Below are 24,273 nucleotides of genomic sequence, written 5' to 3' on the forward strand. Positions count from 1 at the left end.
GTATTCTCAACCATGCAGTTTTTCGGCCCCTGTCACCCCCCCCCCCCCTCCCGCCACCAACAATATATATAACCTCTTAGCTGGGATTGTGAAGTGTATGAGGTATTCTTTGATGACCTGAGTCGGTTCGGTCGCTAATTTAGGTAAATACAATGTCCTGATCGCTTTGACGCCTAATTAATTATATACCTGTACACCGTAATCGGTTGCCTTAACGTCTGAATCAGCCGAAAAAGCTTGCTGAACACGAGCAGTGGCATGTGCATTTTAGAGATCGCTGCCTGCAGGAGTGCGTGGCGGTAATGACTGTGCTCATGTTCTGATAGTGGGCCCACGAAATACGCATGGGTGTTAGACCCATCTTCAGTTAAGTGGTTACAGCACCACACGGGCATGAAATTGTTAATTAAGCACGAAAAATGGGAGTGATCATGATTTACACGTTAAACGAGCTGGGTCGGCGTTGTCGCCTATGCGTTCCGGCAAACCCTAATATCAACCACTTTTTCGGCTTGCTTAGACATTGACACGATTAAATGCAGTACGTTTTGATTTCATTTACATGTATGTATATATATAATCTAGTTTTAGTCTTCTTTCAAAACTTGCCCTTGTCCCTTGGTCTAGGTGTCGGACCTTTCCTGAACCAATATCCTCACCATATCCATATATCATAGGTCAAGGGATTCAAGTGTGTTGGACGTGTTTTCACATCCGGAGAGGGCTGTGCGACGCATCGCAATACCAGACTTAAATTTCATGGCCGTTCAAAATGTTTCGTTTTAGTCCCATATATAATTGACGGTGATTTTCTTTACAATATGAAATATAAATTGAATCAGGGCCTGGTTCATACCGGTTGCGAGACATGCAGGAACTTTCTGCTTTGTTAAGCGCCGCATATTTGATAAAGATCATCCAAAGCCAGATAAACCACTTCAGTCCTGTGACATTTTACTTGTCAGTTAATCGACTAACCGGGAAACGCAGAGACCCCAGAACGGAGTAACTGGTGCTAAGTACATCGGAGGAGTTATTACTAACTCTTAGTACATGTAGGTGTCGGTGGGTTGCCGTTTACTATAGAAAAAGGCGTGAAAAGTATATTTAATTAATTGGTATCTGTTGGGACTAGAGGTAATGATATCCCTCAAACGAATTTCCTGAAGATACCAGGAAATATGAAATAAACACCAAAAAACAGGCTGCACATTGTGTGGATAGCGGATGATGGAAACCAAAATTGGCGAATAAAAAAGTATCAGCGGTAAATAGAAATACCAAGTTAAATACATGTCCAACAATTTTTAAGATGCCTGAAATGACAAGTTTGCATTTCGCACTCACTATTTTGTACCATCCTGACAAAACTATACAAAAGTGAACTTACTTGACGCTGCAACATTTAGAGGCCATTAGAGATAGTTAGTAGTCAATTGACCTAATTTTATATGTAAAAATGTAGTGAAGAGGACACAAACAAGTGGGTTTTGTAGAGGTGTCAAGAGTATATATGATTATAGTTTATTTTGAAAACATGATAGTAAACAGAAACGCACTCGAGATGCCTAAAAGTATGAAAACATTTAGTGTAATATACTAACATCGGTGCAACTCAATAATATTTATAACGTCATTTCATGTAAACAATTATAAATCATTTTACGTTTTGATAGTATGAGGTCACCTTCATGTGTTAACGTAAAGTTACAGAAGACGTTTTCTGCGAACAAAAAATAGCGTATTCCGATTGACTGGCAGTCGATCGTCACTTCCCACGGCTTTGTTACAATCTTATGAATTATGTAGTTGACCTTTCCATATAAGGGAGAAGTCAGTGACGTCGTTCTTCCGATTACGCCTTCATCGCCTTATTTGGAAATCTCCGTGAATCAATTTTCCGAACATTCCCGAGGCTGAAATGAGGCAACCAATCAGAGACGACTAGTTGGTTGCGGTTTTGTGAATGAATGAATCGCAGAGTAGAATGCAGCATGCTTCCATTCCTGACGAACGTGTTTTGTTGTGAGGGCGCCCCGCTCACCAGGTTCACCATGCCTAGAGTGGTACCCGATCAGAGAGAGAAGTTTGATAACGACGAGTTATTTAGGAAACTCAGTAGAGAGTCTGAAGTAAGTTTTAAACGGCGAATTTCCGGGTTTACCAGCCTAACAAGTCGTGGCATGCATTGCATATTACTCACGTGGGCCCATATCTAGAACGGGACCCATCCCCGCCAGCACCGATGCAAGCTGCAAGGATTTATCGCTTACAACCTGTTTAATTTCAGATTCGGTACACAGGATACAGAGACAGACCCTTGGAGGAAAGGCAGTTGAGATTTCAAACCGAAGTACGAGAGGGCCACGCCGACATTGTAAGTTATTATACGTCGTGTTTTCTAAAATTAGATACACGTCACAGCCAAGTCAGGGCATTACTAAATACTGCAAACTCTTGCCAGAACCGCACTGTGATCTAAGCACACTCGCTGACACTATTGATTTACATGAGTTGAACACAGGCCAACGTGCAAACAAGCTCAGCTGTGCACCCATAAATTCCTTTACTTGATTACTAATGGGTAATTCCGAACAAAAGGAGAGGGTGTTAAAGTCGTCTAGTGCGCGCATCAGTGAACGCCGCCACACCTTAACAAACTGGTGCGCTATGCGCTGGGTGACACGGAGTGATATGCCTAATAACTTCATGCCTATTATCCCCCACCCCATTTTGACACGCGACGAGAAAAACAGTCATCTTTACAAATCTTAAACAGTCACTTTGTCAGCGCATGTCAAATAAGAGTCAAAGAGGACGTGTTTATATCTGACAGACCTTTGAATAATAATCGGGTAAAAAGGTTTTTGGAATTTAAAATAATGCTAAGGAATTTGTAGAACATCCAGGTATGCCAACAATTTTGGGACCATGTTGTATCTAGGAGTCATGCCAGGTAGGGCAAAGTCATTTGTGCTTGGTAGGACAGCATAGGATATGTCCCCTCTTTGCGCACGGGAGCCCTTTCCATGTTCTGTGTCTTATCTCAGGCAGGAGATCTAACTGATACCCTTCTGTTTAGTGGCGTCTACACCATTTGTTTAAGGGAAGTGCTCATTAGGTGCAATATGGTGATTCATCAGTGAACCCTCACTCATAGGCAGAGCTATGAATATGACCTTTCTTTATACCCCATCACTCACTTTTTGGCTACCTGCCTACTGTCTGTGTGTTGTAAATACATATGGTCCTAGTTATCATGACAATAATATGTCGGTCTTATTTATCAAGGTCAGGTGGTTTGTTTATGATTTTTTTTTCTAGTTGTCAAAAGCTTCTTAAATTACTATGAAGGTTGTCAGTAAAAATTAGGTAGGGCCGTTGTGCATTGCTGTTATTATTATTATTATTAGTATTCAAAAACAACGACTGTCCATACATGCTAGATAGCAATGTTTCTCTTTGTCGTACAATATAATATGGCGACAACTTGCATTGACTGGTGGAAAAGTGTATACAGTGCATACACTGGTTGCTCCTTTAAAAACAAAAGAGGTGAAAAAAAAAACAGTAGCAGACTTGAGCAAATCCTTGCTTTTCTACTGTAAGCTATTACACACCCAAAATGGTTCCTTAGTCCTGCCATGAAAGGCCCATCCCATGTATTGTTAAAATCTAACAATGATTATTTGATTCTTTCAATCACACTTGTTGACAAGGTGTAAAGCAAGCAAACAAGTGACCTGGGACCTTCAAAATAGAACAATAAAGCGAGGGTGCTGTCCAGAAAAACAGGGCCGTGAAAAGTTTCTTTGTTCTGGAGTTGTGCTCTGAATGTCACCGAAGTTCAAAAGTTGCCATACGTATTTCTCAGATGTGTTCCTTAGAAACTCCCACGTACTTTTAAGTCCTTTGACGGCAGGTAACACAAGCTTATTGACCATCGATTCTATTGTTCACATTATCAATTCATAACAACTGATCATTTCTGTATATAATCAATAGGTATTGGGAATAAACAAACCAGGAAGTGGGGGTGTTCCCATGATCAGAAATGGCTGGCAAAGATTAATATTAACCCAATATTAGTTTAACAATTAGTCATGACTCTTAGCACTGTAGGTGTGTAAATTTTATTGGGGAATTGACCAGGAGTGAGGGAGTGAATCATACAGATAGTTATTTGCTCTATTGTATGGTCTAACTTGTAATCAATATTGTGGAATTGCTGGCATGCCTCAGTGTATCATTTGGCATAGTAATTATGTAATTGTTATCTGTTATGATAACAAAAGAAATACGGCAGAACTTATTTGATATTTTTTGAGTAATTTAACATTTGAATATTATTGGCCTTTGGCTTATAATATAATATAATATAATATAATATAATATAATATAATATAATATAATATAATATAATAGCCCATTAGTCAGAAAATTAATTCAGTATATTATAGAATAATATATATCTCAGTGAATTTGAAGTTAAACCACAGTGGTTATTTAATTTTAACCCAATTTCTCACAAAGTAAAATAGGTTTTGATTATTTATTGAATTTCAAAACAACGTTTGCCTCGCTTGTCTGTTGCCTTAACCCACAATGGCTGTTTGTTTCGTGAATTATTTAGTGTCAGACTTCACAGGCAAACAGCATGTTGACACCGTTAGATCCAGGATTTTACTACAGGATGTCACAGGAGTAATAAAATTTGTCATCCCTTTGTTCAGCATGGAAACAATATTATTTCATGAAGCTAAAAGAAATGGAGAGGATGTGCATATGCCTCTGTGACCCCCCCCCCCCCCCCCCCGCCTTCTCCTCTGGCCTTGACTTAACCTCTTATGTACATAGTATATCCTGTTAACTGTCATTGCATATATGTGTGTGTGTGTGTGCGTGTTTATAGTTATGCACTGTAAGCCAACAGAGTGCACCATTCATTATTAAAAACAAATAATAAATTTGAAATTTTTCATGGACTGGTACTAATACTTGATTTTCATTAAATTTAACTGTCGGATCCCTGGCTAAATTGTAAATAATCAAGGACAATATGTTTTATTGTTCTTTTCATTGTGTGCACATTTAACAGACAAAGGGGAGTTGGTTTCTTTAACGGACAAATGCGACCAATGGCAGTCTGCCAGTGACATTATTCCTAAGACTGCAATTTGTACTCCTTGTGAATTGAGATGAATATTGGTATCTTGGCATATTTTATCTGGTCAACTGAGGACAAAAAAACGCAGGGGTTGTTTTTCTTAGGGATAAGTTCCCAAATAATCAACTTATTTGTACTAAAATAAGTTCCACATGTGTGCTGTATGCTTGTATTTAGGCGAGAGTTTTTTAAACCAAGCTTAGATCATCAGGACCTGGAATCTTGGTGTTCGTACAAAAGTAGGCGAATTCCAATGCATTTTGAACCTATGCGGCAAATAAATTGTATTTGTATTAATTGCACACATTTTATTCTTGGTGCATGCATGGAAGAGAAAGACTATATGTAATTTGGGCAATATCCACCTTAATTCACTCTAATATTAAATCTCACTTTTCGCTGTGACAGGTTTCAAATTAATTCTTAATCAAGCACATTTTTAAATATATGTCATGGTGAAAAAAGGAGGATATTGTTTATTTGTGATCTCTAACCACACTGTTTCTTGTGGGGAAGCAAATGGCAAAGACTGGAAGAACAGAATGTCGAAAGAAAAGTACATGAACAACTTTTGGAATATTATCTAGAAATGTTGGGGGGATAAATATCATGCTCTCACATGGTACTCCTGTTGAAAATAAATTCACATTAAAGAAAACTTTTTTTAGGTTAAGTGTCATCACCAGCTGACCAAATCATTTTAAATGGTTTTCAAACTAACACAGATTGTTTTCCGTTTTATGAGAAAGATCAGATTGTTGAGTTTATGTTTCTAGCCATTCAAAGTAGGTATATCAACAACTCTTTTAGCAGCCAATATTTGAATATTGCTGAAGCAGTATAATGATGCTTTGTCACACAAAGACAGTTATTATATATATACTTTGCCCTGGTCTCATGCACTGTATAGCATGCTATTTCGACTAATTTATTGTCAAAAAGGAATCAGTAAGTCTGATTTCAGGAAAAGCTAACATTGCAGTTAATGTTGAATATAAACAATAGATTAGTTGTCTCTGTGTAGGTACAGTATCTTGTTAAATTGTTCACCTAAGATGAAGCTTTCACAAAAAAAAAAAAAAAAAAAAAAAAAAAAAAAAAAAAAAAAAAAAAAAATCTAGATCAGTTTAATTTTAGTCTGATTATTATGAACCCATCTAAAGATTCTATAGTGTATATATTTTCTTGATTATTCTCATTTCATTGCATGGGTTTCAATTTAACATCTATAGATTACATCAACAGTCTGCCTTCTTAGTAAATAAGGTCATAGATTGCATCACAGCGTAATATAGGAATTACATGAAAAATGGATTAGTGAAAAAGATGCTGTATTCTTTTGAATTTTGTCTTCCTCAGCTAATAGATATATTTATATATCCTATCCTTATGCACACAAGCTGCAGGTCATGCAAATAGAGAAAGTAAAAGAAAAAACTGCACTTTTTATGTCATACTTTTACTAATTGCCCTACTTGTTGAATGATCTTACTCCCACCACAATATACTTAGTAAACACATTTAAATGAATAATTGTATTTATGATCAAAGTTTTCCCTTTTCACACTCCCTCTCCCCACCTTCCACCCCTCACTGACACACTAATGTCACTTAAAGACTCCATCAGCAAAAAAAAAAAAAAGGGGGGACAGAAAAACAAGGAAGGGAACTTTTAATGACAGTAGGCTGTAAACAAGAATTGAATCGTGTGTAAATGTCAGACAGGTAACAGTGAGATGCATATCATGTATTGGGCACTGGCTCTGTCTAGATGATATGAATCATGGAGGTGAATACAAAGGGTGTCAGCAGTGGGATCATTGTCATATTTTGGCTGTAGGGGTAGTTCTATGAAGATCAAAGGATGCACATTTTTGTTTTTTCAAGTTTAGGGTATTTTTAATGCACCCCCTACCCCCCTCACACAAACACACATACATATTTTTAAAAAAGAATTCATCATCTGAATTTGTTCCAGAAATGTATTGAAGCCTTTCTATTTCCCCAGCTCATTGCTTGTAGGCATATTTATTTATAAAAAAAAAGAACTTTGGTGAAGGCAGAGGGTGTTCAGTGGGAAGGGTTGGGAATCTTTTAATATTTTAAAATAACTGTCTGGCACCTCTGAAGACCTGCATTGTCTGCATTTATCTAAGCGCTTGCCAGGTCTTTGAAAGTGCCTGGATATATAACTTAAACTCCCTCTCTCTCTTTCTCTCTCTCTCTCTCTCTCTCTCTCTCTCTCTCTCTACTTCTGTCTCTCAGGCCTGGAGATACAGCATTTAAAAAGTAATGATATTGTTTCTGTAATTTACCAAGCTACAGTATTATCATGCTTTACATCAGCCATTTTAACTAAGAATTTATACCCCATAGTTACAGACTGTCCAAATTGAAATGGTTTCGTTATTTGAAAGAGACAAGATCAATACATATTACTGTCACCTTCCATTTTTCTCATATGTTTTACTGTCTGATAATGAATATTAAGTAATTTCAATAGTGTACTTAAGGAGACACACCTTTATTTGTAACAGCTGAAAAGTTAGGAATTTTGCATAATTAAGCTCTAAGTTTCTGTCGTAATAATGGTACCTTTTAACCCAAGAAGTCTGGATTTTTTTACTGGTTAGAAAATGATATTTGTGTGTAGATTATGACTGACAAATCATCACTAGTTCTTAGATTTTGAGTTATTTAAACCCTATGACCAAGCCGATTTTTGAAATAGAAAAAAGAAGAAAATTATAAGAAAATCTGTTTAACACTGGTCCCCTGCTCGCGGTTTGTCAGATGTGTTTGTATGTCAAGCTGAGATTCGAGCCATCCACCCCCCCCCCCCCCCCCCCCAGGGCATGAACAGAGTACCTTTGCAAAAAAAATGAGATAAAACCTGTATAAACAATCTTTGTTAATTTTGGGAGATAAAGATCCTTGTCTGCAGTGTAGACAGAAGGCCTCAAAGGTGACAGTCTGAGTCGGACATATTTGAATATCCTTGACGTAGTTATGACAACAGGTCAGAAGTGAGAAATGTTTTAGTACCTGTCTCCTTGCCAAATTCAAAGTCTATCTTTAAAAAAATATGACAATCATCATAATGAAGAAGATTCCATAATCAGGGCAGAAGAATATTTCTTTCCAATTTGGAAAATGAAGTTGACATTGCATTTGTTCACCATATATATATATATATATATATATATATATATATATATATATATATATATATATGTATATATTGGATCGAAATATTTTATATTAAGTTACAGAAATTTCATGTTGAATATTAAGTGAATTTTTAAAAGGAGATATACTATCATTTCAATAATCTTTTAAAATTGCCAAGTCACCCCAAAAATGTATTGTACCCTTATCTTCTTTACTCAAGAACTGTATTGTTTCAAATATATATATATATATATATATATATATATATATATATATATATATATATATATATATATATATATATATATATATATATACAGATGTTGACTTTAAAAAGTTGACAAAATTGTCTTTTATGGTTTGAAAGAATGATAATGGCACTCCTGTAACCCATGAATTAAGCATTTGTCATGTTAATGCTGAAACACATGAAAAATACCTATTGCCTCTTGAGGATTGTCTTAAATCTAGGCAGTTTTACTTTAATTTGAACCATTTTGTCTGATTTAATCAGAGAAAAAATGTGTCCTACTTGTAAACTGAAAACATTTAGTGTCCCCGATGATTCTTCTCCTTAAAGTTAATCTTGTCACAGTTTTTAACTGTCCACTTTTTAAGGAATAAAAAATTAAACCCTGTTTGTAGCCTGAAAAAAGATCCCCTCAAGAAATCCTGCCATATGTCTGTCATATTTAATTAACATTATAACTTGTTCTTTGAGTGTGAAAAATAAAGCTTTATTATTATTATTTCTTTCATTAATTTATGTTAATTCCATAAAAAATACCCTAGGTTCTAGATTCCGGTATTGCCAGCTCGATCCTGATTTCATATGTAACCCATATCAGCAATACTTAGTAAAAGTGACTCCAAGGTATATTTAATATTTATCAAGCTAACTTTTACGTTGCTCTGACACTCAGGGTAATAAAAAAGGGCTTAAACAAAAATATGCTGGAGTCACCCCACCTATTAATTGCATGCAGAATGATGAGGTGTGTTGGGTTGGATCCGTAACTAAAGGTTCAGGAATCAGTTCCTTGTCTACCAGATTGAAACCAGATATGGATTATAACATTATAATGCAAAATAGGGTGAGGGAAAAATGAAGCTGTCTGCTTTGGTTTCGTGGAGGGGAAATTACTTTGTTTAAGTGACAGTTACGTATTTTTTCTGAACCTTCTTCACATCAGCCTCCCCTTTATTAATAAGGTTGTGGCTAAGTCTCTTTGGCATGTTGCATCCTTATTAGAAATGAAATTTCCCCTTCTTGCACCGCTGATTTCCATCTTTGATCGGCAGCACGTTGCTACTAGTGCGTGAGTTACTGTTGTCTTTATGCTAGCACAGCAAAGAAAGAAGGCACAAAATATTGAATTTAATAAATTAGAAGAAATATTTTTTCATATGCATCATTTTTGATTAATGGAAAAGTTGTGGTTTAAAGCACCATCAAGTGCAATATATTTTGAATGTTGACCAGAGACTACAGAACAACAAGATGTATATATAATCTAATTTTTTTTTAAGGGGGGTAGATATATCTTTTGTTTTTCATGGCAAAACACGGATATTAAGCAAAGGACAAAGGAATTACGAGAAGCTGTGCAGGGCAGATAAAGGGCTTGTTTGCATGTTGGTTTGTCACTGTGGTTAACGCACAGTCCTGATGATTAGCTCTTTCTGCCTCCTCACAACCTGCTTTTTTTGTTATTTTTTTAATCCCAAACATAGATTGACGCATATCCTCCTTTTTGGACCTTTTAACCCACAGCATCTCCGACACGTTTGTGGTTTTGAGGGGAAATACAATGCATTCAGTAGATAATAAGATGAAGTGAACTTCATGTTGTTCAATTCAATTTATAAGTATCATACATGCTTTTTCACCTGTACTTTGGTGCAAAATTTATGAATTTCAGTGCAGTGGAAATGTTAATACTTATCTGTACGAAACATGAAATATCCTTGGTTTATTTGTGGGTTATGGCTGACCTAAGAACATGCAAGCATGTACATACATTCTATGTATTTCAAATGCAAGCCTCGATTAGGCCAAATATGTAGATAGGTGTGTAAAAAGGTGCCCCTTTAAAATAATTTTTAGTGACGATTATTCTTTTTTTTTTCTAGGCATTTGTTGGTCCTGGTTCCAATCTATCTCTGCAATTCATGTCCAATGCCTGGAGTGACAATCCAGATGACCGAGTGCCAACCAGAGAATTCGTGGATTTTGACAGAGAACCGGGAAAGGTACGTGTCATTGGAAATCTCAATATGCTTACATTTTATTACTATCACACTAATTTGAATGCATTAGAATGCTCTTGGGTTCAGACAGGTGGGATATATACATTTGAAATGCAGATATTAAGAGACCAAACTGATTTAGATAGATGTATAGTCTTTTGATTGAGTGATTCCTCTTCTTTCTGGCTTACTTCATGGTCAAGAAAGGTATTTGCTTATGAAATATTGAAATAGATATGTATGACCTTTTTATTGTGTGACTTGTCCCTTTGTTTGAAAGCTTGGTTTTGGTTGAAATAATGAGATGTTATATAAGCTTGCCTTTTTGAGTAAAGGTGCTTGCCTATAATTTGAAGATTATGTGCTTGTTGTAAATGTTTTGCAGTCAGGGTTTTGACAATTGAAACATACTATAAAAAGAATATGGAAGAAAAGGTATAAATTGGAAAAGTAAAAGAATAGTCCAAGTAATTATTATCATCATTTAGACATATGCCTCTAGAAAAGAAGACAGATCCTTTGACAAAGGGCTTGTATCCATATAAAAAAGAACAACCGAATAGCCAATGATGTCCCCGGGCTCTTTGTGTACAAATGTTTGGATTTGCGGTTACATCAAAAGAAGGGCAATAATAGCACCAATATGATTATAACTAACTCAAGTTATTTTCCTACATCAGGTATCAGTTGGAGAGTTTTAGGTCATGTCTGGTCATTCAGGTGTAATTTACACAGTCAGGTCATAACCCCAGGCCTGCATCTAAAGTCATGTTTTCAGCTTCTCCCATAAGTTGTCTATGTAAAAGAGATTTGATAAATTTAAACAACCACACAAGTTTTCTGCTTGTTATGTCTATTAACTTTAACTAGTACCTAATTATAAATATGTTTTGGGGAAAGTTATTTTTGCTAGTTGTGCATATTATGTGTCTAGAAATGTATTTTGTTTGGCTGATGGATGGATGCTTTAGGAAAATGCGACAAAAGAAAATTAAAGAATAAAATATAGCCGGTATGAGGCCATGGTTAAAAAAAATATTTGCCATTGATGCTAGCACCCTTATGTTAGTTAAGTGATTCTTAAATTATGAATAATATGAAATCTTAAAAAGGAGAAACCACATTTTGTAATGAGACCCTTTGATCAGTGGCATATGAGCATGAAATATTGACACTGGCACCATGATAATAGAAGGGAAAATTGTGCACAAAAAAAAAAAAAAAAAAAAAAAAAAAAAAAAAAAAAAAAAGGTCATTATTTATTTTCTCATATTCCATCCACCAACTTCAATGTTTGCCCCTGTATTAATTATGTCCGCAGCTTTGAGCAAAAAAGGCGATTTTAATAACAGGTGGACAAACTGAAATCAGAAAAATCGGGGATACACTGACAAACGTTTCACCAAGAATAAAGGATCTTATCCTTTCAAGTCTGCACCTATTCCCAGAGCAGAGCTACTGTCATACTTGATGTAAAAAATAAATTTCATTCAGTTGCACTTGCAAATCCTGTGAGGATTTCAAGAACCCTCCCTTCTATTATTGTCCTCCTCTTTTCGGGGGTTGTAATTGTTCCTTTAAACTAAGTGCATATTGTAATATTCATGTGCATAATTTACAATGATGTTTGATGTTTTGGATTTTTTTTCATTCAAAGCATGGGAATTACATTACCTGTCTTCAGAAAAAGTCAAATAAGAATAGAAAAAAAAGGAAAAAAAATAATTCCCCACTGCTATAGCTAAAGATCAGACTGAAAGGGTCAGCAATTGGACTCTTTAATTCGTGCAAAATGCAATTGAACAGCGCATCAAAACATGGCACCAGAAATTTTATTCTAAATTTCCTCAATTTACGTCATTTGGCAGTTAATTTGTTTTTATTCACACATGTTTCTACACATGTGAAAATGTGAATATAAATGATTTGACCATCAAAGTTCACTTCCTAAATTCCCTGAAAAGTACTCATTATAACTGTGACTGGTGCTGCTATTATTATGTTTCTATATTTATGTTTTATGCTGTAATACAAGTGTCAGAAACGTAAACGCCATTCCTGCAGACGCAGATATGACATTTTCTGAGAAATCTGACATCAGTTTGACGCCTTCTGTTTGTGTGTTTTCTATGCAATTCCTAGGAAGTCACTGCAAATAAGGCAGAGAATCATGTTACAGCATAGTCAGAAAATTGAGATACTTTGCAGAAGACAATTGATTGAATGAGATCAAAGTTAGAGGAAGAAACTGGCCTCAGAACAATGATCAATTTCCTTTGAAACTATTTAAATCTTATGAATGTGTACAATTTAAATGACCGACCTTAAATAGGTCATGCATGTCCCCCATCTTAAAAGATACAACGGGAGCATATTAAGTGTGGTTATTTTTTGTGAAGTTTTTGAAAAATGTTAAATTTGTTCTTACTTACAGAAGTAACTAACCACTAACTCAGACAAACAAGAATAAAGCGTGTAATTAATCTAACCTATTAAGCGACAAAAATTTGATCATTACAAATTGATATTTATTGATAAGAAGACAAAGAATATATTAGAAAAGAAAGAAAGAAATGGAACAAATTCTATGGGGATTTATTTGTGATAAACCTCGAACTTTTTATCTCACTATTTTTTTATCATACTTATTTATTTTGGAGTGAATGTTGTCATTTAAAATTTCTTCAATCCATTTTAGAGGGATTAAATTAATACTGAAGAAAAATCATAGCAGATTTCATACAGGATAAAATGTAATGATATTAAAGAAGGAGCAATTTATATTGACCAGATGATTATTTAAATCAGTTAATAATGACTTTCCTAGGACCGACAGAAATATCTGTGATTTATGAAGTATGTTATAATGAGCATAGTATGGATAGTCATAGAGGAACATGATATATGCATAAGCGTATCCTTTACTATGACAGTCATTTATAATGCTACTTCAGAACCCTGGATTTTGTGGTTTTGGCTGCAAAGATAAATCTAGGGGGAGGGTGGGGGAATGCTTTAGAATTGATTAGTAAGTTGGGATGCAGTTTCTTTCATTATCAGAACTACTCTGTTAATACGAAAACATTGCATTGAGTCTGTGGATATCAGTGAGGCAGTGGCGCGGTCACCAGGTATTTTTCTTTGTGTCCTTGGCGGACTAGACTGTGTACAGAATTGGAAGTGTTCGTGGTGACAGAGAGTTCCTGGTGACATGATGGAACAGTCAGATTATGCGCATGCAGGAACTTCATCCTGCCTGGATCCTGCTAAGGACATCTGAACTACAACCACAAGTTAGTTCAGCTTCAAATGCCTGTCAGTCTCCAATGTGGCTTTCTTCACCAAGGTGCTTGTATTTGTAACAGCCGCAGGTAGCAGAAGATTATATTAAAACCCACCCGGATTTTCAAAGCATACTGGAAACATGCCTCTGTCATCATAGCTTTGCTGAAAATGATACTGAAACTCAGGGTGATTGTTGTCAGCTTCAAGATGCACTTGAAATTCATTTTTTTTTTTGCCACAAAAGTTGACCAAATATATTGATGCCACCAAATAGTTTCATATAGTGCAACTGAAAGAAATACTTAAGGATGCCATTTCATGTTACCCGAAAAATGACATTTGAACAGATTTTTTCTGCTTGCTTTCTGTGCTGTATAACTGGGACACATAAGTAGACCACATAAATAGGTCAAATTTACGACCAAAAATCTGAAAAAAGGTGCAGATCAAATGTATCTTTAAGCTTGATTTTCTCATAGAAAGCCTCATACGGCAAGGTGACGGCACCAGCAATGTTGGGGACTAGCTATTACAACTAAGAAAAACTCATGTATACTGTAAATTAATATACATTTCATAATTTTAAGTTTGCTAGCTTTCAGAAATGCTCTAACTCAATTGTTGTGAAAATGATTTTCTGCGTGTAACCACCTGTTTGATGGATCAGTTGGGAAAAGAAAAAAAAACTTAAATTTATGAACTGTAAAGATTAATCTAATGACAATCATTATAGCAGATGAGGCAAATGACCAAAATCTTTAACCACACAATGGACATTTGGTGACAGGGAGGTGCACGTTTTGGGGCCTTAATCCCATGGCAGTCAATCTGTGGGTGAATGGTGCTTATAGTTGCGGATGCAAATTCTTTTCAAGGCGGGAAGTCAATTGAACTATTTGACCACACTTGTTAGGCCTGATTTAAATGTAGGTAGTTGCAGGCATTTACCAGGTGTTTGTGGGTTTGAGCTTTCTGAGGACCCTTTAACCACAGTCCATATGGTTAATCAGCTTTTGACAGCACTTAAAGATCAGCTTTGGTGGTGTCTTAAGCTTATTTTAAGCATGATCTCTCTCTTTTTTTTCTCTGTGTGTGTGTGTGAGAGAGAGAGAGAGAGAGAGAGAGAGTCCTCTTCATGATATAAACCTCGCTTACTTCATCAAATGACGAGGTTGCAAAGAAACCCCACTGCATGTATGTGTATCAATATAGCACATAGAAATACTAGTGCTTGGATATATTTGATAGGTTGATGATGGTCAAATGATTTAACAAAGAGAAAATTGTTGTTAAAAGGGGAACCGTCATTTCTGTGACATAAGACGTCACTCACTGCTCAACACTAGGATGAAATTGCCTCGTAATTGCTGATAACTGGACTGATGTCAAATGAACAGGTATGACGCCCCGAGGTCCTTATCAGTCATCACATGTGACAACAGTTTGACGTGTGAGAGAAATGCGGAGGCTATTGGATTGATGTTTTGCTTCAGGAATGATCACCTTTCACGTCATTCACATACAGCCTGGACCATTTAAAGGTTACACATTATCAAAATATTCATCAAAATATGCATGTTTTAGATGGGTTATTGTTTTCATTTTGTAAAGCAAAAATAAGAATTGAGGTAATTTAAGTGAGGCCCATTAGCCTGAGCATGGCTTTTAATTTTGCAGTACATCTATATTACAAAGCAGTTCGTAGGTTTAAAGTAAGGCGGTGTGAATTATTACACTCAATGAAAATGACATGGGTGTGTTCATAATATAGGTGAGTAAAGTTTCTGGTGTACTATAAATTGAAACTCGAGGCAATGGGAGTGGGTATCATCAAAAAGTTTGACCAATTCAGAGATAAGGGGCATGATAATCACTGACCATCCCAATATCTTAAAGGCAGAAAAAACAAGCAGGTTTCCTCAATTAGATATAAACTTTCATCATGAAAGCTTTGTTTCCTTGAAATATGTGGGGGTAGAACAAATTGGTGGAGTTATTAGAATTGGAGCAGTGGTATTTATTTATAAGCATATTAACCAACAAAACCAAAAAGGGTGGAATGATTCATTTATATTTGTCCTGGAGATTGATAAAAAAGCACAAGATATAAATAATAAAAACAAGGAAGCAAAGTAACAAGTAAATAACATACAAAAGTGGGTTCACACCAATTTATGAAATAGACTTACAGCATTTTATGATTCACTGTACATGTAAGCAAGTGGCTATGCCCCCACAGTGCAGTCTGAATTATGAAAGAAGAATATTAATATTCCGGTCATTAACCACCCCCCCCCCCCCCCCCACCCCCAAGAACGCATCAGGCAAAATGTTGTCTGACTGTCAAGTACAACTGGCACCCATACATCACCTGAATAAAGAGACCCTCTTAATTTTTCCCTTGAAGATGTCTCCCATTTAAAACAGATTCCAATGCATCATATAATTGGCAGCACTCGTTATGTTGATATGTCATGTTAAGTGGGATGTAATTACTTTGATTTGGGTGTAATTATGTCTATTTGCCAGGCTGACATAGATAAACACAAGTACACGAGGGCAAAAACGGGCCACTTATGTCATTTTCTTTGATTGTTTTTTTTTTATGAAAGAACGTTTACACTTTGGAATATTGGATCCCATCAATGCAAAACCAACTACTAGTAAGATGAGACCAAGGCAAAGGCAGCAAAATTTAATGGAAATACAAGCCAGTTGCAATTCCTGAATCAGATATTTTTTATCATCAGTTGCTGTATTTATGTAACACTGGGATAAAAACTAGAGTTACTAGAGATTTATTACACATTGTTCAATGCGTCAGATGCCTTGTTATAATACAGCCTAAACTATGACCCCTGAGATTGCCAAATAAAACAACCCATTTTGTCCTACCAGACTAGAAAACGTGTGAGAGTATGCTTGAAACTCATGCATGGGAAATGTTGTCTTATAAAGCAATACATACATGACACACAAAATGATGTGAATTCATATTGTTGCACAAGAGACTGTAATTCAACAGAACTGAAGAGAAAACACTCAGACAAATATCCAGGATGGATAAATTCTGTCAGCTTTTATACATTGCCGTACTGCTCTTAAACGGCACTGCACTTTCATGCTGATTAAGCCTTGAGGCTTTGGGCTATTTCGGATGATCCCCATCGTATATCTGTTCAAGGTAATCTTACCTTTCAATTACAGCATAATTGCCTAAAATAGAAAACTGATATATCATTGTCTGACCAGAAAAATCCTGTCTCAGATCAGAAACTATTCCCATTCCCCAGTCTGCAAGTGTACTTGGCTAGTATGGCCCTTCTCATGCCAAGTGGTATGCTACTAGTAGTTAAAAAGTTATAATAAACATTTCCATAAACCAATTGTGCTAGCTGGATCGATCCAACTCTTCAGAGTTTCTCGCTCAATTGCACACAGTGAAAGTGGCTAAAATGCTGCCATGCCTACTCAAGCTGCTAGAGTGTAATTACTTATCCTCTTCGAACCATGGAGATGGATAGTTGGGATGCAGTTTCTTTCATTATCAGGACTACTCTGTTAATATGAAAACATTGCATTAAGTCTGTGGATATAACACTTTAAAAAAAACACAAAACGACAACTCCAAATTCGGGGGTAATTAACGATAGTCAGTCACCCCCTAGTTACTCAAGGGGGCGTGCCAGACAATTAGGCTGATTTAATTGAAAGCACCTAAGTGAGAAGTGCCACAGAGTTAGATCACTCCAACTAGTACGATGGGTTTATGGAAGGAAGTCAAATAGCTATATTGGTACACTTCAAAAGATTGACAGTTAAATAATCTGACTAATATGTTTAGGATCAGCCATAGAGTCACCAAATGAGAACTGCCCCTCATCCCACTGTTCCACATGGCCATTCAAATTAGATAACTATATACAGTAGAAAGTGAACTTTTAACAAACTTGTGAAAAAGAGTAGAGTATGCAAAGCCCCCTCTAAAGATATGTACTAGTACTAGTAAAGACCTCTTCCCCTGAACCATACTGCTCCATGTAAAATATACTTATGGCCTCAGTTATATGTTGGTAACCACACATCTTTATTGTTTTGTATAAATATGTCCCTGATTGCTTTCAACATGCAAAACAGATGGGTCCATCCTTGGTGGCGACATGCTACATCATTTACTGCATGAAAACCAATTCATGTCCCATGGTACTTATGCTGTCTGTCAGACTTAATATCCACCGAGGACTAAATATTCATTCGTTTTCCTTTCTCTCACTGAGTAATTTTTTTCTGTGCCACAGCTTTGTTTCATTGAAACTGAAACCAAGTTTGGTGGTGTTGCATGTAGAAACGAATATTTTAATATTTTGACTTCATAAATCTGTAAGAATATCAATCTGTAGTAGTCTAAAAGCAGAAGAAATCATCTTTGAATCTTATCTTTTTAATTTAAACTTAGAAAAGTGATTTTTAATGAATGTAAAGGATTGTTTTTGATTGATTGGCACTTCATGAATTAGAAATACTTCAAAACATTTGAAACTACCTAAATTGTCAAAAAAAATTGAAAATGTCAGTTTACTAGATATTGCAAAATATGGCAATGGAGTTTGTATCCCTAACAAAATAGTAATAAAAAGAAAATTATATGTGAAAACAAGTCGAATGCACCAGTCTTTTGAAATTCTGCAACTTACAAAGATTTACAACTTTAATTAACTTTAATTAGGCCACATTTGTTAAAAAAATTATATATCTGTGTTGGTTGTGACATTGTTGTGACATCATTGTCAGTGGCCTGTTCAGTCTATGGTAAATAAGACATCTGATGAAGTCTACACTTAAGGAATTGGAGATGGAACAGACTCTCTTGAATATAAAAAGAGTACACTTTACTGTGATCAGATGTTGAACTCATCCAGTTTGTCAAGGGCCCAAAATTCAATAGCAGATATCTGCCTAAAATCTTCTTGTCAAGTACCTGTACCTTTCACATTTTTTATGGAGAGAAGATGCTTTGTGAAGTAGAACCACAATAGCTGAATTATGAAAACTGCCTCGTAGACAAAAGCTACAAAAGAAATCCAATAACAGGCAAATTTTAAGCCATCTAAACGCTAAGTTCAGACACTCAGCTCTCTTTGTGATTAGTGACCCTGCCATGGAAGCAAGAACCGATGTGATCATATGTATTCGGAGAAAAATAAAACCCAAAGATTGCACATCCCTCACATCACATTGCATGCTGTAGATATAATGGGCTAGTTATACGTGCTCGCAGTTGTGGCTAAGGGGAAATCCCTGAATAATCAAAACTATCAGGATTAGAGTGATCTGAGGAGCAGCAAGCAGACAACTACTAGTAGAATTTTCAAATATTGCCAGAGTCAAATATCCAACCTGTTTGATGTTGAAATAAGACTTTATCAGTTTGGGAATGATATTAGGTCTCAAATGTGACTTTTGTCTAGGACTAATATTTTATTATACTCTCAGATCAGTTTTGGTGTTAATCTGATGTCTTCTTCAGTCTATACTAATGTCTCTAGGTGTCGTTTGTGTTGTCAGTGGTTGAGAATTCTTGTATATATATTCTCTCTCTCTCCCCCCACCAGTGTAAAAAAAAATGAAAGAAAGTGACAAAAAGGGGATTAGAAAGACCCTGAGGCACACCAATAGAGAGGGAGGCAGATCTTCTAGTGCTGCAGGCGCAATGCTTGGAGATAATGGTCCGCCCCATCAAAATTCATTTCTATCTTGTTGTTTGTTGTAAGCTATTGTGTATCAGTCTTCTTGTAATTCTATTGAAATTTTAATATTTTAAACAATGTATGCTAGCTTTACATTATGGGTAACAATTTCAATAAAGAGTTCCTTTATTTTGATATATAGAATAATTTGTATCTCTGACTGTGAATAATTTTTTTTCTGGGAAGCCAACTCTCAATCAGCCAGTGGTTCAGATTTTAACATTATGAACCATGAAAACAAGTTGAATGATCAAGGCAGCTGACACCCTCCCCCAATAAAAATGCAAAAAAAAGTCATTTGTATGGTTTTTTAGCCTAATATATCTGATTCCACCCACCCCACCCACCTCCAAGATAACAAAACAAAACAAAAACAATCAACAAGTCACACCTATATCATCATACAAGCAATCAGTTTTAGAGCCCAAAGTTCAAAAAAGAACATTTACTCTTGACTGTGAAAATGTACACTGCAAATAATAGAAACCTTGCGGTTTTCTTTTGTGGTATGTGGGTGGATGGCCATTGACTCCACACACACTGCGATAGATCTTCGTAAATCAATTGGTGTGCTCCAAGGCGCTTATATATCCACAAGGTTGTAATCATTGTCTTGTTGTGTGTGTAAATGGATAAGAGAGTTTAGGAGCCCGGCTAGGCCTTGCCGCAGAGGTTTACTGTTGCTGTAGATCTCTTGGTTGTCCTTATCATTTGTGCAGAAAAAGAAAACAGTCATATGAAGTTACATGCAAGTAGGGATAGTCTAATGTTTACATTAAATTTGAGAAGTTGATACCGTGAAACATAAACACATGTGCATGCACACACACACATTCACAAATACTATTTTTCATATTATTTAACCAAATTTAATTATTTGTGATCTCTAGATTGTATGTCTTAGCTCAATGGAATATAACTGAATTGAAATATACCAATACTGGTAGTGCTTATGGTGAAAAATACTTCATCGTTGTGTTATGAATATTTACACATGATCATATATATTGTCAAATATATTATATGTACACACATTTTTACGTATATCAGGGGTTGATCCAGATATATTTACTGACAGTCTTCCAAATTATCTTAGTTGATTCATCCTTTATTTTTGACAGTCTTCTGACAGAAAAAGATAAGATGCCTGTCAATAGAAACTTGAAAAATTCTGAACATTTTCAGGAAGATTCAGGAGATGACCTTCATCTATATACCTGTGCATTTTATATCTATATACCTGCATTTCATCATTGTGTTATTAATATTTACACATACTAGTAATCATATTATCAAATATATTTTTTAATACACACATTTTTACATATATATCTATATACCTGTGCTTCATCATTGTGTTATTAATATTTACATTAATCATATTATAGAATATATTTTATATACACACATTTTTTTGTATATAATCTATATGCACAAATTTTTTTACATATATATATATATACCTGTACAATTTTTTTTTTCCACAGGTCCACCTCAAGTCCCAGTTGATCATGAATGGAGTGTGTGTGATATGGAGGGGATGGATAGACCTTCAGCGCCTGGACGGAACAGGCTGCATGGAATTTGATGAAGAAAGAGCACAAGTAAGTTTGGGAACAGGCATGCTGCCCTTTTTACGTCCAAGATTCTATTGTCTGTGTGGTTTTCGTTGCTTTTGTGATGCAGTTTGTGATGATTACTCAAAACTTGAGACTTTCTCTAGGACTTGTTGTTAAGTTTATCAAACCCTATTTAGGATTGCTTAGGTAAGAGATTAAAGGCCTGGAAGTAGGAGCTGCAGTTCAAATTTAAGAATAAAGTACTAGTAAGGGGATAAAAGCATTGGAAACTGCTAGTTAACTTAGATGTAAGATAATTCATGCATGTGCACACACACACACACACGCATGCATGCATGCACACACGCTCGCGCACACACACACACACACACACACACACACACACACAGAGAGAGAGAGAGAGAGATTATATACAAATAGTTTAAGGAGATAGGCATTGATAAAAAATACATAATGCTAACTTCATAAGAGCAGCAGTGTCCTTTTACTTTATTTGCCAACAACAGAAGTGGAAGCATGTCTCTAAAATGAACTGTCACAGGGACTTGCATATCTAGATCCGACATAACAACCCTTGTCACTTTTCCTTAACTCTGAAAACTCAGTATTACTTGACACTTGTATATATGTTGAGGCTAATGGGGGAGACCTCTCATTATTTATAAATTAATTATTATTAATCATCGGTTATTATTAATCAGAATTGACCTCGGAGTGTTCTTGGCGATTTATCACCTTATTATACTCTTTGTTGTAGGCTGCAGAAAGATACATATCATTGAATTAGGCCTTGTAAAATATATGGTCATTGATATGATAAATGGACTTTTATTGTTGTTGTTGAGGAGTGCCATATCAATTTAGACAGATATTATTTATGTATAATTATTGTATAGTTAGTTATTTGGCCTTTCCAAATTTTATATGACCTATTTTTGCAATGATGAGGTGCAGAAGTTGTTGCCTGGTGAACAGGGTGCAGTATTTTCCTCTTAGTTTAGTTTAACAAAAATGTTGCCTGGTGAACAGGGTGCAGTATTTTCCTCTTAGTTTAGTTTAACAAAAATGTATCTCTTCAGGCCATCAAACTTTAACTGCTGTCACATTTATTTAAATTGGGACAGAAATTAAGTTTGGTATTGCTCAGTCCTACTGTAAATTAAGAGCGCATTCTCAACGAATTAAGCCAGGCTTTACAAAGCCGGTGACCTAAAAATGGCGGACGTACATGAAAGAAAAACCGCCTAATCTTTTAATAGTCTCTCCGCCTCCCCACACGTCGTCCCTGCGGGGTACAGTAATTAAATCTCGGCTCCGTTCGCCATGCGGAAGCTACCTGAGAAATATAAAGTGTGCATGCTCATCAGTTAAACTCGTGGTGAAGAAAGCATGGCGGCTGAAGGCGATCGAAGGAAAAAAGCTCTTCTGTTCTATTATCTTTGAAAACAGAGACGAAAAAGGAATAATTTGGCCCGTAGAGCAGCAATGAATCGACTATCTACGGAGATAATATCACCAGAGATATTCACGGAAATATTAATGTTCGGAGCCGAGATTTAATTACTGTACCCCGCAGGGACGACATGTGGGGAGGCGTGTGAGAGGCGGAGAGACTATTAAAAGATTAGGCGGTTTTTCTTTCATGTACGTCCGCCATTTTTAGGTCACCGGCTTTGTAAAGCCTGGCTTAATTCATTGAGAATGCGCTCTAAGTCTGTCTCTGTCATGGGCTCTGAGCCCTCAGGGTGGGGGGAGAGCACCACAGTATTTGGGGATTTTGTCTGAGTATTAGTCAGGACAGAACACTTTACTCAGGACAGGAAATATTTGGTTGTGTCTCGATGAACCTTCAGAAGGTTCATTGCATGGTCCAAAATATTGCAGCAATTTCATCATTGTTTTAATTAAAGGGTTTATCGGGCAGAAGGTTCTATACTAACATTTGGACCAATGAAAGTTTGGACTATTATCATGCACACAAATATTCAGCCCTCCTCTTCTATCAGCATATTAGATAGCTTGTCCTAGTATCTGACACTGGAATCAGCACAGGCTCGCAGATAGTAGAGGTGGGAGTTTCCAGTGTCCTCGGAAAATCAGGTTGTGTCATTTGGATTCTGCTAGTCAAGTTTCACCGTGATTTATGAGGGTCGTATAAGGTTGACTTTATCAGTAGGTAATGAGTGCATAATGCTAGTGTAAGATCAACTACAAGGCTTATATTCACATACAGTTTGATAATTCAGTTGGATGTGATTTGCATGTTACTGTATAGGACATCATCTCCTTTGGAAAAAAAAGTGATCTGAGTTTAGTATTGATGGTTATTCAGGGATGATGTTGAAAGGATAGGCTTTATAAATTTGTTTTCAGATCAGTCCAACTTTTTTGTGAAATATTAAAAGAGATCTGACTTAACCTGATTTATTATGTGGAGTTACGTCCCATCCATGTTTTGCAAGGATTCCAGATATGGCATTTTGCTGAGATTGTTGATAAAGTTTTATCCAGTTTCACAATGAACCAGAATATTTTGCTTCTTTTTTTCATTGCAAAAGAGAGAACAAATTAAATTGTATCCAACATGTAAAGGAATTGTGCGCCAGCCATCATCTTCTCTTTATCACTTCATACCACACAATTTGTCGGCTAAATTATCCAGCAATAAATTGCTGAGCATGTCAGTTTTGGTCAGGGTTAATAAGGACATGTGATGAAGGTGCTTAGCCTTAAGCACTTCCAGGAATTAAGAAATCAGTAACTATAGGCATTTAGCTCAGATAATATGGTTCAGTTCTTGGAAAAGATAAATAATAGACGCTGTGATTTATATGGGTAGGGATGGTATGGGTTTTGATACTTGTATATATGCCCTGTCCCCCATGTTTGAAATATTCATATTCATTATATTCAGTGCCACTTAGATTATTATAACTCACAGCTCTCTCTCTCTCTCTCTCTCACTTACACACACACACACACACACACACACGCATACTTGTCTATGTGTACCAACCGAGGACATCAGCACAACACCATACAACCGAGGACATCTTATTCCTTGGTTAAATCA

At 36.0% G+C, this 24,273-nt stretch overlaps 1 protein-coding gene across 2 annotated transcripts in view; it reads left to right on the forward strand.

Moving 5' to 3' along the window:
- Positions 1–1,940: 1,940 nt before the first annotated feature.
- LOC106156381 (core-binding factor subunit beta) overlaps positions 1,941–24,273 on the forward strand; it is a 51,852-nt gene continuing 29,519 nt past the window's right edge. For both annotated transcript variants that reach the window (XM_013531600.3, XM_013531601.2), the window contains exons 1-4: positions 1,941–2,132; positions 2,291–2,377; positions 10,472–10,591; positions 21,108–21,224. In XM_013531600.3, the coding sequence (XP_013387054.1) occupies positions 1,971–2,132; positions 2,291–2,377; positions 10,472–10,591; positions 21,108–21,224 (486 nt within the window). In that variant the 5' untranslated portion in view covers positions 1,941–1,970. The remainder of the gene's footprint in view (positions 2,133–2,290; positions 2,378–10,471; positions 10,592–21,107; positions 21,225–24,273) is intronic.

This window comes from Lingula anatina, chromosome 4 (genome assembly GCF_051362555.1).
Source record: "Lingula anatina isolate TDL-2025a chromosome 4, LinAna3.0, whole genome shotgun sequence".
Classification (NCBI taxonomy): domain Eukaryota; kingdom Metazoa; phylum Brachiopoda; class Lingulata; order Lingulida; family Lingulidae; genus Lingula; species Lingula anatina.